This window comes from Drosophila subobscura, chromosome U (assembly GCF_008121235.1).
Source record: "Drosophila subobscura isolate 14011-0131.10 chromosome U, UCBerk_Dsub_1.0, whole genome shotgun sequence".
Lineage (NCBI taxonomy): Eukaryota > Metazoa > Arthropoda > Insecta > Diptera > Drosophilidae > Drosophila > Drosophila subobscura.
In genome coordinates, this window is record NC_048534.1 from 22,269,933 (window position 1) to 22,290,148 (window position 20,216).

General features: G+C 42.5%; 1 protein-coding gene across 1 annotated transcript; it reads left to right on the top strand.

Moving 5' to 3' along the window:
- Positions 1-5,075: 5,075 nt before the first annotated feature.
- LOC117900678 lies at positions 5,076-6,077 on the top strand. Its single transcript, XM_034811124.1, has 2 exons — positions 5,076-5,213; positions 5,280-6,077. Exons 1-2 carry the CDS (start codon positions 5,162-5,164, stop codon positions 5,978-5,980), a joined length of 753 nt encoding a protein of 250 aa, XP_034667015.1. The 5' UTR covers positions 5,076-5,161; the 3' UTR covers positions 5,981-6,077.
- Positions 6,078-20,216: the final 14,139 nt, after the last annotated feature.

Consider the following 20,216-nt stretch of genomic DNA (forward strand, 5'->3'; position numbering starts at 1 on the left):
AGAAAAGAGCACAGAGCAGAAAGAAGAAGGAAGAATAAAATACATAAAACGCAAAAGAGATAATGGAAAGTTTTTTTCTTGAATGCAAGTAGAGAGAGAGGGGAAGCTTAACCCTGAACTGAACTATTCTTCAATTAAAGCATTGCTTAAATAAGAAAGAGTTCACTTGCTCTACTCGTTATTCTTCCTTTAACATTTAATGTTTAAATCAGGAAGCACCCAATATAATTGCGTAAACTTTGTCACACAAACAATTAAAACTTCTTGGGCAACAAAAGTTGTTGAAAGTGCAATAAATTGCCATAAGAAGAATATCATAACAAGGAGGGAAAAAAGTGCTTAAGCAAATAAAAACCGACAGCTAAAAGAGTGCAAAGATAGTTAACAAATAAAAGACCTTTCTTTCCTATTAAATATTTGCTCAAAAAATTAAGTAAAACATTAAAGTAGTTCATGGATTTGGACCACACAAACTATTTTTGCAGGCAAGAAAACGAAACGTTTCGCAGAATTTCCACTGATTTTATATTCAATGGGCACACCGCAGGGAGTCAATCAATAAAATTCCTTTTAATAATGAAGGAAAAAGAATAAGCACAAGCACCTGTTCGGGCAGTCATAAAAATGCGCTCGAAAAGCGATACGAATGATGCTTCATAAAAGTAACAACCTTTTTTGTGGCAAACAGTTTATAAAATTGAATTGTGTGCAAGAAGGCAGGGAAACGCCTTCAATGCAAAAGGTGAAACTTGAACAAACATTTAAAAATAGTTGCAGATGGGCAAACTCGAGGCCCTCTTGTGGATAAGTTATGAGGACCACGGCCAGAAATAAAACTTATTTTAGTTAAGCGTTTTCACCTGCTCACTGGTATCCCCATGGGGGAGACCCCGAAAGTCAATCAATAAAAATCGCTTTAATAATGCCCGAAAAAAAGAGAGGAAAGAAGAGACAAATACCTGCCCAGGCAGTCGTAAAAAAGCGTTCCAAAAACGATATGAAATATGCTTCATAAAGATTAAAACGAGCTTCTCCTTCACATGTGCGTGTGCGTGTTGTCCCTGTGGCAGATGCAGTAGGAATTTGCCACAAGCACACACACAGAATGAGAGGCAAAGCAGCACCAGTGCTCGTCCTGGCAGCATTTTATTATCCTTGGATGCCGTGGCACAGACCACAAAGTGTGCGGGCAACAGCTTGGGGGAAGCCTTTCACTGGATACCTATGAGACGAGCCGAGTCCTACCATATTCCAAGTCAGAGTCAGGCAGGGAGGGTGTCTATGGGTAAGCGGATTTTGCCGAGGTGCAGGGGGCAGCAAGGGGAACCAAGGACCGAGCAGCACCCAGCACCCAGGACACACAGGCTGTCTGTCAATAAGCCTTATTCTACAAAATTTCATCTCCCATACCCGTATGAGAATGTGTCTGTGGTGCATACATGAATGTCCTTGCTCCCTTGTCCCTGCACTCCCCCCCTCCTGGGCTGATGGCGAGGTTGCGTGTGCTTTTGTGCTTGCCAAAGCTTTTCACAGGCGCGTGTTTATGAATTATTAGCATAAACAATCACACAGATACTCACAGACACAACACGCAAGGACGGAGCATGGGCGGAGGGCACTGTGCAAATTCTGATTAAATGTAATGCGCTCAAAGCGCATTCAAAGTTTCGATTGAATTATTAATGGACATGGGCTTGAGCCCTGAGCCCTGAGCCCCCCCTTTGGGCCGTGGGCCATAACGGTCATTAGCCAGAAAGTAGCCAAAAACTGACCACCAACAATTATGTCCATTATTCAGAGCCATATGCCTGGGTGTCCTCTGCTGCTCTAAGCTTTCAATGGGATTATCCAGACTTACAATACGCACATGTATTATGCGCTGTGTGTTCACACTCCATTAGAGATCGGCCATGCGAGTTCGGTGGTGCGAAATTTATGCAACATTTTCGATGCTTAAATTCTTTGGCTTTAATTCTGCGTGCGGTTACGCCTTACCCCTTGAGATGGAACTTATACCCTTGAGGGCAGAAGGAGCATCAACGAAGAAGAGGGAAAAAAAGCATTTCCCTTTTCACATTATTTATTCGACCCTTGACAGCCTTTTCATATATATTTCATACTTTTTTTTATTTTACATTTTACATTTTCGCCTTCGTGTTGAAGCATTTTAATTTTCAACGAGAAAACTTGGCACTAAAAAGGAAGTGGCAGGAAGAGAAGAGACCTGGTCTGACCTTCGAGGAGAGCTTTGTGTCAGTGGCAAGTTTGATTGATTGGTGGCAGCACAGGGCGCGAGAGAAAGCAACCAGCAAGACCGGCAACCAGCAACCGCCCCAAAAGTCAGGTGAATAGTCAGTCAGGTGTCAATCGTAAGCCGCTTCGAAGGGTCTCCCGAAAAACAAAAGCAGAACAAAGGCTTTCCCGTGACACTTTTGAAGATGTATGGCCATGTAAATGGGATTGTTGTCAGCCTGGTACTGCCGTCTGGGTATTGCCTGCCATTTTTAATTGGCTTGTGAGTCAAGAGCCGTAAAATGGAATTATTGCCATGCCGGGGGACGGGCTGTCAAACAATTCGTTGTTTGGGTAATTGCCAAAGTGTGTTTAAAAATGCCTAAATACTGTTTGCCTAATTAAACCAGAGATTTCACGAAAAGTACATCCAACCAAAGAGTTTCATTGAAATTTGCCCCTCTGCGCCAAAGAGTATTTTTAAGCCTGTTTCATTTGTTAACTTCTGAAGGGTTCTTTTTGTAATTTCATTGACATATTTGAAATTGTTGGCAAAAGTCTTTTACTTCATTTTTGGTTTTATATTTGGGGAATGTGTTCCCGGGAAATATTTAATTAGGCTTTTACTGTTTGAGTGGCTTGAAGTGTTTCAAATTTCACTTAAAATTGAGGCTTATTTATAGCCGCATTGAGGGGAATGTGATGTGATATGTTGAAAGGTTTTCATTTCATTTGAATACATTTTCGCTGGAATTCTTGGGTTGTTACGTTGCTCAGGAGGTGCTTCAAACCAACACAAAATTTAAACCATTAGAGAAAACATTTACGCTTTCAAAGCCGCTTTCTTTCATTGGCATGTTGCAAGTTTCTGAATAGTTGCAACTCCTTTTTTTCTGCCCCAACCAGCTTAAAAGTGTGCCATGAAAAATTTAATTATGTTTCACTTTGAGCCTGAAAGTGTTTGAAACCAACATTTGCGGTGCTCAAACACAGACTGTAACTACAGTTTGGGGTAGTACTTTTGCCAGCAAGCTAATCCATGGTCTCTCCCCTCGCCCCCTTGCCGCTGTGCTGTGCAAACCAAACAAACCGGAACCAAAGCCAGAGCCAAACACTTTTCTGCACTTGTTTACGGCCCAAAGCGGCGGCATTAAAGCCAGCAACGTGGAGCCTCCACATTGCATGTTTGGGCCACATTCTGGCCTAGGCCTAGGGCACACACACAAACACACTCCATTACATTCACACGTAGGGGGCAAAGGGGCCAAAGTAAATTGCTTGACGATTTTCGCGTCATTTTTCTGGCCTCCACTGGGGCATGACCCCAGCCAGCTCTCTGCAGATCCTCTGCCCCACCGCCTGCTGTCTGCACGGTTGGCTGGGCATAAATCACACGAAAGTAGGAATAAATGTTCAATGTTTGTTTTGAATGGGGATTTACCACATTTGGTTGCATGCCATGATCCGCGCACTTCTGCCGGGCACCCATAACCATAGCCAGGGATGTGATTTGGGGGCAGAGGCGCTGTGTCCCATACAATCGACAGTTTATTTATACATTTTGACAGTTTTATGGACACGCACGAGCGAGTCACCGATTAGGGTCCTTAATTTCATGGTTAATCCGCTACAAATGTCATCTGTCAGTGCGATATAAATACAATGGCTTAGGGCACAAGCCCCCCGCTCCACACTCTATTTGCCCTCACTCTGTCTCCCCATGGCAATTGACTGTGAGCCGCTAATTGCAGTTGCATGTCTGTTGGTTCTTAAATATGCAGAAATCCAGGCGTAAATTTGTCAATTGACAATTGGAATTGGTATTCTATGCGGCTGACATTTGACACAGTTCGTTATTGTTGTATGTTTGTTGATTGACAATGACGGCGGCGCCAGTTGATGATTGAAGCGGGCGTGGAAAGGGAAATGTTGTTGGCCATGTTTGCGGCACCCTTGCACACACACACACACACACACAGCTGAACAGCCACACGCACTCGTGCACACAGATACACAATGATACACAAACGACAGAAAACACTGAAGGGAAACACAATTGATGACAATCGACATTGTTCATGAATATTTAAATTCCTATTGTTGTTTAGGCTGCGGTTCGTTTCCCACACTGCCGCCAGAACCCTTTTTCTCTTATTGCCAAAAACTTCTCCGCCGACTCCACGGACTCCACCGCCACTGCTATCACTTTGCTCTTGTTCTGTCGTTAACGCGTTTGTCGTTGTGGTCCTCCTGCTGGGAGGACTGTTAAATTACGTTCTTCTGATGGAGAACTCGCGTTTATTTTTGGGGCTTTCGCCATTCACCGTTCTCTTGGCGCGTGTCTAGAGGGCACGTATCGCACTTCCGCAGCCCCTGAATGCCGTTACAATACTGCTTGGACGAGGTTATGGTCGGAGATCGCGAAGGCACCCATCTTCGAGGCACTGCCACATTGTACGACACACGAGCACAGGACCTCAACGACGACGAGGCGCACACTCGGACACCACAGCAGAGCCGAACCGAAGCTGTGGCTGAGCTCCTGTGCGGGCACGAGACGTTTTCGCCGCACTCCGAATTTGAGTGAAAGCTCCGCTGGGAGAGACGTAAGGGGTAATAAAGTTGTTCCCTTTTTGGAGGTTGAAGCTTTCTGGAAGCTGCTGACTAGTGACATTTTTCAGGGGTAATGTTAACCATTCCTTTTAAGCTTTTACTATTTCTGTTATATGAGCATTACAGATGGATCCTGTTGATGTTTGCTTTGTCTAAATTATTTGCTATTCATAATATATTTCAAGTATCAAGCAGGCTCTGATTCATACATATTACAAGTAATATCCCAAGTCACAGTACCTCCTCGATAGCATTTCAGTTCACACTCGAATTAAAAAGCCCCAAATTAATTTTAACTCCCAAAAGTTCAAGCGGAATGTTTCATTGCATAAATGGCATGTGCCTGGTGACGCGTTCCTGGACTCGCGGTAAGTGTTTCCACGTCATCTGCGAGTGTTCTGGCACTTACGGCGATGCGTTTCGTGAACCTTCAGGTGCGCAGCGGCACTTGTCCGTGGGCACACTGCGCTGGAATGAATCCAAATCCCAAAAGGATGCTCAGTCGAGTGAGGTGCTGCCACAGGAAGAGACCGTCACAACAAAAGAAGCGTCAGCCATCGTGGTTGCAGGGAAGTCCGAAGATGGCAGCTCCAGCGACAACAGCCAGGCGCAACAATCGGAGAACGCATACAAGATGAACCGCCGCGAAGCCTTCAGGCGGATGATGAAGGAGAAGAGCAACGTAGACTGCAACGAACAGAAGCCTGTCGAAGAGAAGAATTCATCTGATTATGGCCAATTGCCTCTGCGGCGTCAAGCTGTAGCTGGTGTCCCGCAGCCTACCTACCGTGGGCCCCAAGTCAAGAAGATGGACGAAAAGAAGACCAGCAAAGCGGACGACGCCCCCAAAGTTGATCAGGAGGAGAAAGTGAAACTAAACCGCCATTACTATTTGAGACAGATGTGCATGGAGAAGCTGCAGCACCTGCAGCAGAAGCAGCCGGTGGACGACAGCCAAAAGCAATCACTGATAAAAATCAAAAAGGAGTCGCTGGATCCTGCACGATTGGAACGTCTGAATCTGAAGTGGAAAGAGCAGCAGCAGGAGATTGCAAAGCGAATGAAGGATGCAGACAAGAAGAAGTTCGTCTCCCGCTTTGAGCAGAACTCGGGGCGGAAGGACAAGATAAAATAATCCATCATACACCATAGCTCTCTCTCTCTCTCTGTCTCTCTCCAACACCCCCTGTACACTCACACACGCACACACATTTTACAATCATTAGCAAGTAAATACTGATTACATTTATTTAAATTTAAACCTAAGTAGTGGCGGCAACACCTTGAACTGTTGAATAAAGTGTGAAATAATTTCCTTTCTCGAATTTCCTCGTGAGAATATTGTAAATTTGTCTCCTCACTGTTTCAATTGCTGGAAGTTATGAACTAAAATTGCAAAAGAAAACATCTCAACATCTTGAATTTCCCTTTAATTTGTGTACAAATAACAATGTACCTTTTGCGATGTTTTCCTGTGGTGCATTTTAGTCCTGTATTTTAGTACTTCATTCTTCCAACATTTACTGCTTGCCTGTATTCACCTCTCACTGCTTGCACACTGCACACAGCTGGCAAACATCCCCTGCTTGCTGTTCCGTAAACTTAACATATGTTATGCCTTTGTTCGTAACAGACTGTTAAGGCTGCACTTAACATTTCCCATGCATTTTGAGCTTTCTGGGTGGGGAACTATATCCCCTTCAAAGTTTGTAGTTCGGAGTGAATAAATTAAAAAAAATATGTGTACGCTACGCTGTAAATTGTAATATTTATTAAAGCTTTAATTTACATACAAACACACTGGAAAAAGATAAAAAGAGCAACATAAATATCACTTTATGGTTCATTATGATTATTTAATTAAAGAAAACGTTTCCGCTAATTTAATTAGCATTTTGTTGTGAATGATATTTCCGCATTTTGTTGTAACTGAATAATTGAGGCATGCCCCAAATGGTCCATGAACTTGTGCATTTTTGATTTTGCCTTGATGTGTGACAAAATCTGAATGTTTATGCACTAAATAATTGATAATTGATTGCATTTAGAGCTTAATCAATTTAAAACCGCCAATTTGCTTAGAGGTGTTCATGGATATACAATCAGATATGTATTTATGCAGATGGATATGTAGATGCCACCCCAAATACATCTGTCCATATGTATGTCTGTCTGTCCTGCTACCTCTATAAATATTCCACCTCTTTCTACACTTCGATTGCTTTGCACACCCCTTTCTACACGTAGTTCTATCCATCTCCCATCATTCCATTGACATTTGCCATTCGTCAGAGTGAAAGTCCGCTGTCTCTTCGCTCGTTCCGCGGTTCATCCTGTCATGTACCATCAACCCCCCTCACCCACTTTCACTCTCTCGCTCTCCCTCAAGGTGAACTCAATTGAATTCTCAACATTTGCACATCAATTATTTCACAAGTGAGCTTTTTTATGGCGCCAATGCGGAACATAGAAAAAAAATGGTGCAAAAAAAAGTGAAATAAATCCTGACGTTGCCGTCGGTGGAAATCAGTGAGCCAAACACTGCTACAGTGGCTCCTGGATGCAGCCTGCAGCCATATCCATGCCCATCCCTCTGCTGATCATCACAGACCCCACTCTTAGCCTCGAGTTAGTCATGCTTCTGCCACATCGCGTGGTGCAAACTCCGGCTGCACTGCACTCACCTGCTCCTCCGCTTGCCGCTCGCCGCTGGCCGCTTGCCGCTTTGCTTCTCCTTCAACCTGTCTCTGGCACAGCATCCCCATGCATAACACTACTGCATAACAGATTCAATGTCAAAAATTTGACAAACTCAACGCCAGGCGAAAAACCAAAACAGAACATTAAACCAACAACAACACACAATTTTCCAGAGATTTTCGCTGACGAATTTGTGGCAGGTTCATAAATCCACCAGACCAGCAACCAGCAGGAGCAAGAGGAAAATGCCATGGCGTAAGCCAAAGAACAACAAGAAAATGCATTAAAAAATCATAGAAAAAAAAACAAAACAACAAAAAGATAACAAAAAAGTTTCCAAACAATCGCATGACTAAAAAAGATAGAAATAAAACTGCAGCTGAAGGCCAAAGCAAAAGCATCGAATACACTTTCGTGTTGGAGCAAAAGGAATTGAGAATTCTATTTAGAAATCAAGAGACAAGCGAATGGAAGTGCAAAGTTGGAATGTGTTTCATTTGTGCAACTTCAATTGCTTTAATTTAAGGAGAACACTTGGTGGGGTGGAGCTGCTACTGATTTTTTCTTAAGATAATATGCAGATTTTGTGTAAATTTCAAACTTTAAAGACTTTGGGATTCGATTTAAATTGGAAAATTGTTGATTAAGAAATTGCGCACAAGAATTGTTACCATCTAGCAAGCAGACAGCCAAATGTTTTGTATAATATTAAATATAATTGATAAATATTTCAAAAGTGAATTCCCTCCTTCATCGACTTCAAATCTTCATCCCAAAAATATTTGTACAAAATTGTAGCACCCTCCTCAAAGGGTATCTGAGAAACAAAAATATGGCATAAAAAAGTGAAATCTTTTGGCGCCAAAAACTAACACAGAAAGAGACAGTAAAACGGGGGAATGAGAATGCGAGAGGAAGCCAAAAGAAAGCGCGAGAAAAAAATGCAGAAGCAAATCGACGATGAGGAAACCCAGCACAGAAGTCGCCTTCAAAATTTATTCAGTCAGCGTCGAAGTTCATTTGAGTGTCATAAATCAGTGGTACTCCCAGCAGTTGAGCACCACCCACGGAAGCCGGCATAGAGGGAGGTGTGGGGTGTGTAAGGCGGGGGAATATAGCGGGGCATATAAATGACAACTTTGACTATTGGCTGCCATTGCACGTACAACAAACTGCAGCTTGGGCACGATTCCACTACGTAGATGTTGCCATGGCCCTGGCATATTTGTGCAGCAGGAGCACAGGATGAGTGCGAGAAGGGAAGCAGAGGAGCAGGGCAGCAGGAGAAGCCGAAGCAAAGGAAAATATTTTCGAAATCGTTGGAGCCAAATGTCAGGAGAAATCTTTGCCAGAGCACATACACAAAAACATTCCTTAAGCGGGTGGCGAGACACAGCGAGACTCAGAGAGCGAGACAGAGAAAAAGAACGAAGGAACGTGAAGGAAAAACCATTTCCCCCATCGACTTTATAAAACATTTTCTTCGTTATAAATCAATTTTAATTGCGCGAGCAGCTTAAACGACAAACGATTTGGACGACCAGAAACAGCAGCCAACCAACAAAAAACGAAAAAAAGCCCCAGAAACAGAAGCTGAACCAAACCCAGAGCAGACCAGAGACCAGAAACCATAGAGCAGAGAGTGGGAGAGGGAGGAGAGAAGGCCCAAGAAACCAGGGTATGCGTTAAAGCAGAAAATTCTGTTTATTTAGGCAATTTGTTGAGCGCCGACTGCTCCAGTGGCTCCTGTGAAAAGGCGAACTGGCGGGGCAGCTAAAAGGCCAAGAGTTTGCTTAGAATATTTTAACAGATTACAAATATCCTTAGTTCATTAAATGAAGTAATGTTTATACTTAACAATGAAGTTCGAGCTTAATGATTTATAGTGACAGACTCTTTAAGAGGTCATAATTCTTGTTCTGATTTGTTCTGTTCCGTCTTCTAGCCAGGAGGACACATTTGTTAATCTAAATCCATAAATGACTCAATGTGGGAATATTTGCTTTGGCTACGATTTATGCATAATTTATTCGTTTTAAATTATCAACAAATTATTACACTTAACAGGTTTTAGCAAGATTTATTCATGATTTTGCTCACTTGCACACATTAAGATTCATGCTTATGATTTTGAGTATGGAAAAAATGGTAAACAGAGCTGAAAAAGTTACTCCATAAATTAAGAAAACTATGAAATTTATTTTGAAATTTCCCAGAGCTTTAACTCAAGTTTTTTCTTTGAAAATAAATAATTTGAAACTAATTCTATTTACCCTAATTGCAGGTGCAAAACTTCTCTGATATTTACATTAATTTTCTGTTACTTTCAAAGAGGTTTTAATTAATACAAAAATGGTTTAAAAATCAATGAATTGAATGGCATTCTTTTCATTTCTTTCTCTTTTAAATCAACCAAAATCTCATCTTAGCAATTGCTCACTGGCATTTTATGGCGCTCTAAACTTTAAATGTATGTAATTTTCCCGGAGGCAAGTAGAATAGGAAATGAAAATCCAACCGAAGCAATCCACCAAAATCCAACCATTCAGTTACGTTTCCCACACTCCGCACTCCAGAGCCAACGGCAGAGGCAGGCACTTGCTTATGTTAAACAATCCACCAAAAACTTGACATCAAATTTGTATGAGGATAAGGATATGCTGTCCCATCAAGCATCTCTGCCATGCCTCCAAGCCCAAGCCCAAGCCCATCCTACTCTCCATTTCGTGACACCCTTCATGGCCCATCTCTCTTTCAGCTGCTGCTGCTGTTCTGCTGCTGCAAATGAAGCGCTAAATCTGCAAGTGTCAAGCACAGGAGCTGCAACAGCAACAGCAGCAGCATCAGAGAACAACAACGGGCAGCAGCAACAGCAACAAAAACAACAAACAGCAGCAACAGCGGCATTCAACCCAAAAGAGAATACTCTTTTTATCTTTTTGTATCCATTTTATTACAGTCTCTTTTCCATGCACTCTCTGGGGGTATTGTACATTTTTCGCAAAACTTTGTCAAGCGAGAAGAGAAAATAATCCACTTTGGAGACTGCACGGACCATAAATGCCAACTTTATTGGAAACCACAGACCATTTCAGTTAGCCATTATCCTTTGTCCACAATGTGTATTTAAATTATAGACCTGCATATGTCTGCACGTACGCGTAATGCTGGGAAATTATTACACAAAAATTACGCACGTAAAGCTGTTAAAGTTGTGGCACAATCAAATCTTTAATGCAGACTCTCAAAGCTTTATAACATATTTAGGTTGTCAAAGGGAATGTGTTTACATAGTTTCTAATATAAGTTAAGCTAATTTAAATGTAGAAGTTGGAAAAATCCATCAAAGTTAACTGATTCCAGAGGCTAAAATATTGTTTAAGATATTTTTAAAGCCACTTTAAAGTGATGTGCCGTGAAACTCTGGCAATTCCTATAAAATTTCCAACAATTCTTACATAAATTCCACCTATTCCTATCATTCATCTTAATAGCTTCAATTTTGTAAGTGTATCAACTGCGTCGACTCTCCATGGTTAGTTCCGTTTTCCCTTTTCCTCTTTTTGTTTGTTGTGTGTGCTTAATTTTTTTGTTGTGTTGTATTTTGCTTTGTTTGGACAGCAATGTGCCGCATTTTGCTGCGGACGGACGGACGGACGAGCGGACAGACACATGGACAAAAGGACGCATGGACAGTGTGGGATGGGCAGAGCCCATTTGCATAGTTGAGGGATGGAGAATGGAATGGAGATTTGAGGAGAGAGAGAGCTGCGGCGAGCTGCGGAGATGTTTCCATTTAACCCACTGAGCTCGTTTTACCAGCCAAACGCCGAAAACAACAAAACCACAACAACCGGAAGTAAAACAATGTACAGGGGAGAGGGCAGGGCAGAGCAGAGGTGAGGTGTGTTTGGGTGTGTGTTTGGTTGTGGAGTCCACAGAATGAGGGTTATCCTGGCTTAAACACATGGGGCACACCTTTTGAATGCTGAAAGGTAAGCAGCATACAAAAAAAACACCAAACAACTTTACACCTGCCGTCGGCAACAGGACGACCCAAAAAGATTGCTTGGCCTAATGTTGTCCTAATGCTGAACAACCGGGGAATCCCCCGCTGCTCATACGTACGCACATCCCTCTCTCTCTTTGCCTTTTGTCCACCCCGTGGATTGTTGGCAGAACAAACGAAATATTTGTTTGCGGAAATCATCAGCATCATCATCACTTCCGCCATGAACTCAACTTCCCATGCCCGAGCCCGCACCCGAGACTCTGCCCCCCAGGCGGCTGCGGCGCAGTCTCACGTGCCGGTACGGCAGCAGTTTTTTATCCTATATATAATTTCACTTTGACTCTAGCCCTACACCCGCAGAGACCCGCCCCTCTGCCATCTACACTCGGTACTCGGCACTCGGCACTCTGTTTCTTATGGCAGACCAGGCTAAAGGACTCAAGTATCCTGTTTGGCAGTCAAGAGTTGTTTAGCAGTTTAGGACGGCGGGAGGGGGCAGTACGAGACCAAGTGGAAGGGGTGCGACTGCTGTCAGAAGGTGTTGGTGCAATTGAGAGCAAGATGAGCTTTCAGTTCCCGTCTTTCTTTTTGCCACGAGTCACCGCTCGGGGCGACTCCTTTCTCCGCTGGGCTGTGGTCACTTAAAGGGTCAACAGTCGAGTGCCAATTCACAAGAATTGCCCCACAGCCCACCCCCACAGTCCATCCGTGCTGCACAAAAGTTTTACCTTAACTTTAACGCTCGCTTTGAGTTGGCTTTCAAGGAAGAGAAAGTGGCTGGAAAGTTGTCGGTCAGCCGCAGAGTGGAAAATTTGTGCTCGGCACCACGTGGCGTATGTGGAATGCTCGTCTCTCATTTCTGCTCGTTTCTCACCTACGTTTCTATGAAATAGTGGTTACATTACGACCCGAAGGAGTGCCAGTAATTCCATGAATTTATTCTCACATTAAACACAACTTATTCCATACAGAAACTTGGCTCGAGTCTACGCCTAATTAACATCATTCAAACTAGTGAAATATTAACATAATAATTTATATTTAAGCCACTTAAAACCGTTCGGCTTAGACTTGCTTCCATGGACAAACTGCAATTTGACAGGCGGCATATATTTGATATGCGTGAGCCGAAGGAGAAGGAGCAGCCAGGATATGTGTTGCATGTGTTGACACTTGTCAGGGCCTAATAAGCTGCTCCTTTGCCACACACAGACAGTGGGGGGAGGGAAGGCATGTGGGTAGCCGTGGCATTGAGTTGGGTCCACAAACTAACGAGTGGCAAAACGTAAATTGCCAATTATGAGAGAGGAGTACTCGCATTCTGCTTATTTATGCCACGATACGAATATTTGATATATTTACGACAATATTTTCTCCTTTTTTTTTTGCTTCCAGCAGCAAGCAAGCGAAACAACCTGGCAAAAGGGGTGGCAAAGGCATCCTCTTTTTGCTCTCACAAATTGTTGTACGTGCCCGGGCTGAACTTAATGCGGAATTTATGCTAGATCGAACCAGGAACGGCCGTGGGCAGAGGTATGCCGGCATATGCACTGCAAATAATTCGCATAGCTGGCCAAAAAAAGGAATGTTGCCCTCTCAAGCAATTGGCATTGACTTGGCTTAATAGTATGCGCATGGTGCGGGTGGTGAGGGGGGGAGCACATACATATATTTCTGAATATTGTGGGTACAATGTGTGGCAGAGGAGCAGCTTGGGGCACTGCCAGTTTATAAGCATTTAAGCGGCTTAACTCGCCCGTCTCTGACTTATCGCATTGTCATCAATTTGGTTAAGTAGATTTCCCCTCAATTGATGTCCTTCGTCGTTGTCGCTGTCGTTGTCGCTGGCTTGGCTTGGCTTGGGGTACTCCTCGTACTCCTACCCATTCGTTGATTGAAAATTTGGCACACGCCATTGGGCACGACATTGGGTAGGACGACACATAATTATTTCATTGATTGAAAATTCGCCAGTTAGCTCAGAGCTCAGAAAGAGGACAGAGAGAGAGAGAGAGAGAGGCTGGCGGAAGAGGAAAATGGAAAAACTCTGCTCCTCCCCTGCTGCTGCATAATCAATCACGTTTATCAGGATAATTGTTTGGCACAATCCTCTCGGCATCTCCTTCGTCTGCTGCTGCTGCTGCTGCTGCTGCTACTCTTCATGGCATAAATTGAGTTGCCTTTCAGCTGGCTAATCTCCGCCATCGACCGAGTCAATATCTTATTATTTGCGCTCAATTTCATTTGATTTGCATTGGGTTTTCTTTTAGGCAGTGGAGCACCAGCTCTCCACCCTATGTTATTTATGCAACAAGGCAAATAGACAAACAATTAGCAGCTAATGCACCGCACACACACTGTGAACAAAAGCACCAAAGAGTTAAGCCTCAGAGGCATTGCCATATTGACTGGTGACTCGCGATATGCAACTACATACATATTTGGGGGTTTAGGCAGGCAGGCGGGCAGGCAGCATTGAAATTGTGCATATTGTATTCGTGGATGTGCAAATATTTGCAATTAGCTTACAATTATCACACAGCAATCAATTTTAGGGAACCTCAATTATTGATGAGACTTTTGGCACTGCGCATACGCAGTGTTGACACGCTGGGGAACGAGTCACAGCTGCAGAGAGAGAGAGAGAGCGTGGGAATGGTTGCTTGCCTTTTTAATGAACATTTTCGGGTCGCTTTTGGCTCTGCAAACATAAATCATTTTGTGCATTTTGTGACAGCTTAAAGAAACCCCCAGCAATGCGCTTCAAATCCGTTGAAATTCTCAATGGAAAATGCATTCAATTCGGGGGCAGCCCACTGTCGCGGACTGTGCTGGCCCACAGCCATAAAACTCTCACTGAAAGTTCGAGTGACAAATAGAAGGGAACGTAACAAAATAAAACACAAATAAAATGCTGCATTGTCGGCCACAGAAGGTCAATGAATTATTGATGTTGCCAAGGACGAGCAGGACACAAAATCCTCCACTTTCAAATACTTCCAGTTGAATGAAGTCAAAGCCGTAGCCAAGTCCAGCGCCCATTGTCTAAGGCGTTGGGCATACTTCCTCCCTCCCCATAGCAACCAACTTTAAGTAAATAAACGAGAAATAATTTAAAGCTCGAAGCAAATAAATTCTACTCCTTTTGTCTGTGGCTGTCCTTGGGGAATTTTCGACTTTGTTGCTCACTTGATAAGTTTCAAATTTATTACCGAACCACTCAAGTGTTTCCCCCTTCTGAGGAGCCCCCACCAGCCGTCGGCATAATTCCATCAGAGTGAGAACAATCATGGCCGTAATAATGTTATGGAAATTGATTTCTATTATTTTTCTCCTGCCTCAACACGAAAAGCCGCTTATCTACTCATTCTTCCATCATCACAAAACTGAATGCACTCGCTGCGAAATTATAACAGGCATTTGACAAGTCCCTTGCCAAATGATAAACGAATTTGTGCAACGACAGAGCAGAGGAGAAGGTCTCCGGAGGTGGCAGGTGACAGCGGAAGGCTCTACCATAGTGAGAACATTCGGGATAATAATAAATCACATATGGCTTGTAAATTGATTTATCTGCTTGACAATGATGCTCGTAAATCATATTAAAAATATGGCAACATAAAAAACAAAAGAAATAATGCAAAAAGGGTGAAGCCATAAAATGTTGCATACCCTTTTGGACTGGAAGTTGTTGCTACTTAAAGCAAGTCAGTGGAGTGACAAAAGCTGGAAGATCTTTAAACAATACAGCAGAAATGACAATTGAAACTATCGATGAAAGGATGTCCCTTGAATGTACCACATTTATGAGCCTCCACAGATGTGCACAATCCATGGGTTCAGTCTGTCATACCCCTTGTAGCCGGTCACACAAAAACTATTAAATATTATAAATGCATTCCACATGTATCCCATGAATGTTTTTCTGTCTCGCTGTCTGACTGCCGGCCATTGTGTAAATGTGGCGTATTGTATTTCCTAGATTGGTTTCATTTTTCAACACAAATGGAATCAATAAAAATAAATGCAATAAGGAAATTGCATGTACACTTCTTCGACTAGAAATTGACTCTAATAAATTGTTAATTGGCATTCGGAATTGTGTGATAGTTTAGTGCAATTAAATGCACAAGTGCGAGAGCTCGTAAATACTTTATAAATATTTTCTGTTCAAGTCGTTGATAGTTTTATGTTGTATGAACTTAGTTACTATTTGATTTATTTTCTATGCAGCTTAAGTCTAACAAAAATGTTTTGTTTGGTGTATTTTTTTGAATTGAAATGGATTTTGTTTTTGCGCAACATTTTGCTTACTTTTAGAGCGTTGAAAGAGCGCAAAATCCCACTTTTAGAAAGAAAAATATTTGTATGGTTTCCATGACATTATTGTGGATAAAGTGTACATTTTTTGTTTTATTAAATAATAATAAAAAGAATACCTTTCCAAGTCTCTTGGCAACCAGCTTTAACAGCTTTTTACCAAACCTTTTACCACAAATTCATGCACTTAAATGACTCTATGGATATTATTAAGCATACATATTTATATGCATGTGTACGCACATAATTTATATTCAATTTTGGGGGGCATTTGTTGCTTCGAGCGAAATAATAGTAGTTGGGTTTTGTTTTGTTTTGTTTTTGATGTTTGCATAGGAAAAAGCTTACAAAAGCTAACAGAAATAAATCAAACACCCAATTCATAATTCATTCATTGGAAGTGAGTGTACAATTATGGATGGCAATGTGTTAGCTAATTTAATCCATTAATTTTATGATTGCCTAATGGGCATTGATTATCATAATTATTCCCCCAGATGCATACAATTACTATTACAATTACCATCATTATTATTCCAGACTGGTGGAAACGTAAGCTGTGTCCATTGTCTTACAGCCACGAAACGTACAGTATTTATCGTTGAGTCCCTGCAGGACAAAACTCTATTAAATCATGTTGCTCTTTCCCACAGAACAAATTTGTTACGTGTGTGAATATGTTCCAAGAGTTTTGCAGTTGCTTTTCATTGAAGAATGTCTCTCCGGGGCACACACAGGTATTTTTGTGGGTTGCACGTTGCAGCTTGCAGCTGGCACTTTGCAGCTCGAATGCAAATGCCACGCATTGTTTTTGGTCAGGGAAAACTACTCCCCTCAGAGAAAAACAGTAACCAGATTAAACATTGACTTTTGGCTCTTACACAAGTGATGGTCCGAGCAAGTAAGTGGCTGAGAGAGAGAGGCTTCTAAGAGGTAATTGAATAGTTGTCGCAACAATAGTGCCGACTAGGACGGAAAAGCCAAGTTGGCTCCATAAATCGCATACAAATAGCCACATGGGAGTGTTCATTTCGAAGCACATTCCATCGAATGTGGAGTGGAGTGGAGTGGAGTGGAGTGGAGTCCCTTATTGGGTGGATATTGGAACACAAAAGCCACAAAAGCAATTGCCAAACAAATACGGAAAAGCGGGCTAATTACATTCGTGTCCGTGTATTTGTACGACCTTCGGGCGTGGTGTGTTGGGTGGGCAACACACACACACACACACAGAAAACAATTTGTTTGGCTAAATTATCTGCTAAATTAAGCAATTTCAATTCAACAAACGAAACGCAACAACAACGTAACGAGATGCGAAAGAAAAACAAATCCAATGATTCCACCCAGAGAAACCTGAGACCCGTCTCAAATCCTCAACAATTTGCCTTCCACTCTTTTTTTTTGTTCTTCCCCAACACGCACACTAATGCCAAACAGAGTGCTTATAGTATACGTGTTATGTGTGTGTGTGTGTCTGTTGGGCAGGAGGTGTGGCAAATGCTGCACAAATCGGTTGCTAAGTAGCTCATAATGGCCGCGCTCGCTGGCTTGCAAATGTTCCCATTGGGATTTTATTCTTATGGCACCATCGCATCGCAGTCCCAGTACCCCTTTTAAAATGTTTGACCGTCTGAGCCGGCAATTGCTTGCCACGGGGAAAGCGTATAATATACTCGTAAAAGGATTTACGTTAGAGAAATGTGCACTTTGACCCCCAGGTGTGTGACCCACTGATGGCATTGCTACCGGTAGCTTTTTTTCCAATCGTGAGCTGTCTTGGAAGCGTTACAAATCTGTTCAGCGTCTTGGAGGTACTTTTTCTGAAACCTAATAAAAGACTCAATTTTGAATCGTCAAAGCTGAATCCACAGATTTTTCCCGTATAATACTACTTCCAAAAATTCTCATTGAAGTTCTGTTCATCTATGAATCTTTGCGACTTCCATTTTGTTAGCACTTCAACCAAATATCTTGCCAATTGTTGAACTTCCAACAACTCAAAGCAGCAAGACCCAACTCTGAAGTTCCTAAAAAAAAAAAAAACGTCAAACCCTTCCAGGGTATTACGACTTCAACAGAAGCAAAGTTTTTCCCTCGACTGGTTTTCCACTTTTGTTGCATTTGAGTGCGAGTATTTTGCTTGATGGCCGGGGGCCATAAAAAGGTTAAAGGTTACAAAATGGCACGCACATACAGGGCACAGCCGCCATGCAACTGTTGCATGTGTGTGAGTATTTGTGTACGTGTTTGCATGCGAGTCGCTGCTTCCGTGTGTGTGTCCCTGTGTCCCTGTGTGCGTTATTTGAACTTTGATAAATGCAGATTTTATTGTAATTCGATATCAATTTGTGTGGCAAGGGAAAGGTGGGGCCTGGGCAATCGAAGTCTCCTTCCCGATATTGATATTGATATTGCATTTTTATGGCCAACATTTAAACTGCAAAAATAAAGGGCTTAAAGCGGAAATCGAAACATGTACGGAAATTGGAATATATCCAAACAATTTAATGGCCACTCCACCCCCCTGCCAACTGCCGATAGAATTCAGTGAGTGCATGACGTGGCATGATGGGGGTTTAGTTTAAATATGGGCAGATAATAACCTAATTTGAATAAAAGGAAACGAGTGTGGGGTAATTATGGCATCAACATTGTTTAAAAAGCCATCCGTTTTGATTACAATTACGCTAAGACTAGTCCATGTAGTGCTGTGTGGTGGTTGCACTGCTTTGGTGTAGAAAATCTGATGTTGCACTTGCACTGATTGTCAAAATGCCAGTCACATGCTAACGTTGAATGATGGAGTGGCAGCTTTCATTCAAGAAAGAGAGCGGAGTGACTGACTGACGTAGAAACCCGTTAATAAGATATGGTTAGCCAGAAATAACGAACATGCTGAGAGAGAGCAAAATGAATGAGCGCTGCGCTCGAATTAGACACGCTCTCTCTCCCCTCACTCTCACTCGCTCTCTCCTTCAATCCAATTCCAGTCACTTTCCAGTCCGAGTGGTGCCAATGGGCACATTAATCAGTCCTGTTAGGAGAAAGTCAGAGGGGTGGCTGCTCTGGCAGGCAAATTACATCAGTTTTGTATGGACAAATGTTGCCATTTAATTTAATGAGACATCATTATGCCAAAACTTTAATCTCATCAAAAGGCTGTACAGAAAAAGAGAGAGGAAAAAACTGTAATTATTGAGATGCCGTTTTTTTTTCGGACGGTCTTTGTGGGCGGGCAGGTAGGTGTTTCGGGGTGGGCATTGGGCGGTGTCCTGCTGTTAATGATGTTTGGCAACTTCAACTCCAGGCCGCCGCCACAATCCCCTACACTAACACACACGGACAACACCCTGGCAGACACAGACACCTTTAGCATCCAATTAGCGGCAAAACGAGTTTCTGGCTCTCACGTGTTTTTTCTATCTCTTCCACTCTCTCCCGCTTTCATCCACCCCCGCCTCTTCGTCTAACAAGCACTCGAATCGCTCTTTTTTTCGCACGAAAAACGTAGCTCACATATGTTTCATCATGTTTGCTGGTGTGTGCGTGCTACACAGAGATGCACACGGCACACACCCACACTCCCACACTCGAGCTTTTGTGCAGGCGAAGGAGCAGCAACAGCAACAGAAGCAGCAGCAGCGGCAGAACAGCAGCAGCAACAACAACAGCAAGCCCACAAACAACAACAAACGGTGTGAGAGAAGAGAGTAGAGGAATGGGAGCAAACACGCCCAGCAAAAAAAGATGAAAGCAAGAGTTGTTTCGAGTGCTGAAGTTTGCTATACCCTGGCAGAGTCTATCGTACTCACGGCAGATGATCACGCAATTTGGATTACATTTAATCAGGCTAAATATGAACGAATATTTATATGGGATAAAATATAACTAGAGTTTGTTTAATTTTGTTGAATTACGTTAAGGTTTTTTAATTACTTGTTGATTACTTTTCATGGATATTCATATGAATCATCAAATATTATTCCGTCTATGAAACTGCACAAAAGTGCAATATTTTGTTGAGTAGAATTGTTGGTTGCATTGTTTTAAGTGCTTGTAAACATCTTTCCTTCCCGTGTTGAATTAATTGAATGGTGCTTCTATTTAGAGAAATTAATACAGCAAAATGTTTACGTCGAAAATGTAGCGACAATTAGGATTCGTTCCTTTTTAATCTGCTCTCTCCTGAATGGCAATCCTCTACTCAAACACATAATACCCAGTACATGCACCAGGGTACAGCACCATGAATGTATGCACAAATGAAAAATGGCAACACTTTAACTTTTGAACGGCGCCCCACCGCACCCTGCCTTACCCTATCCTGCCCTACCTG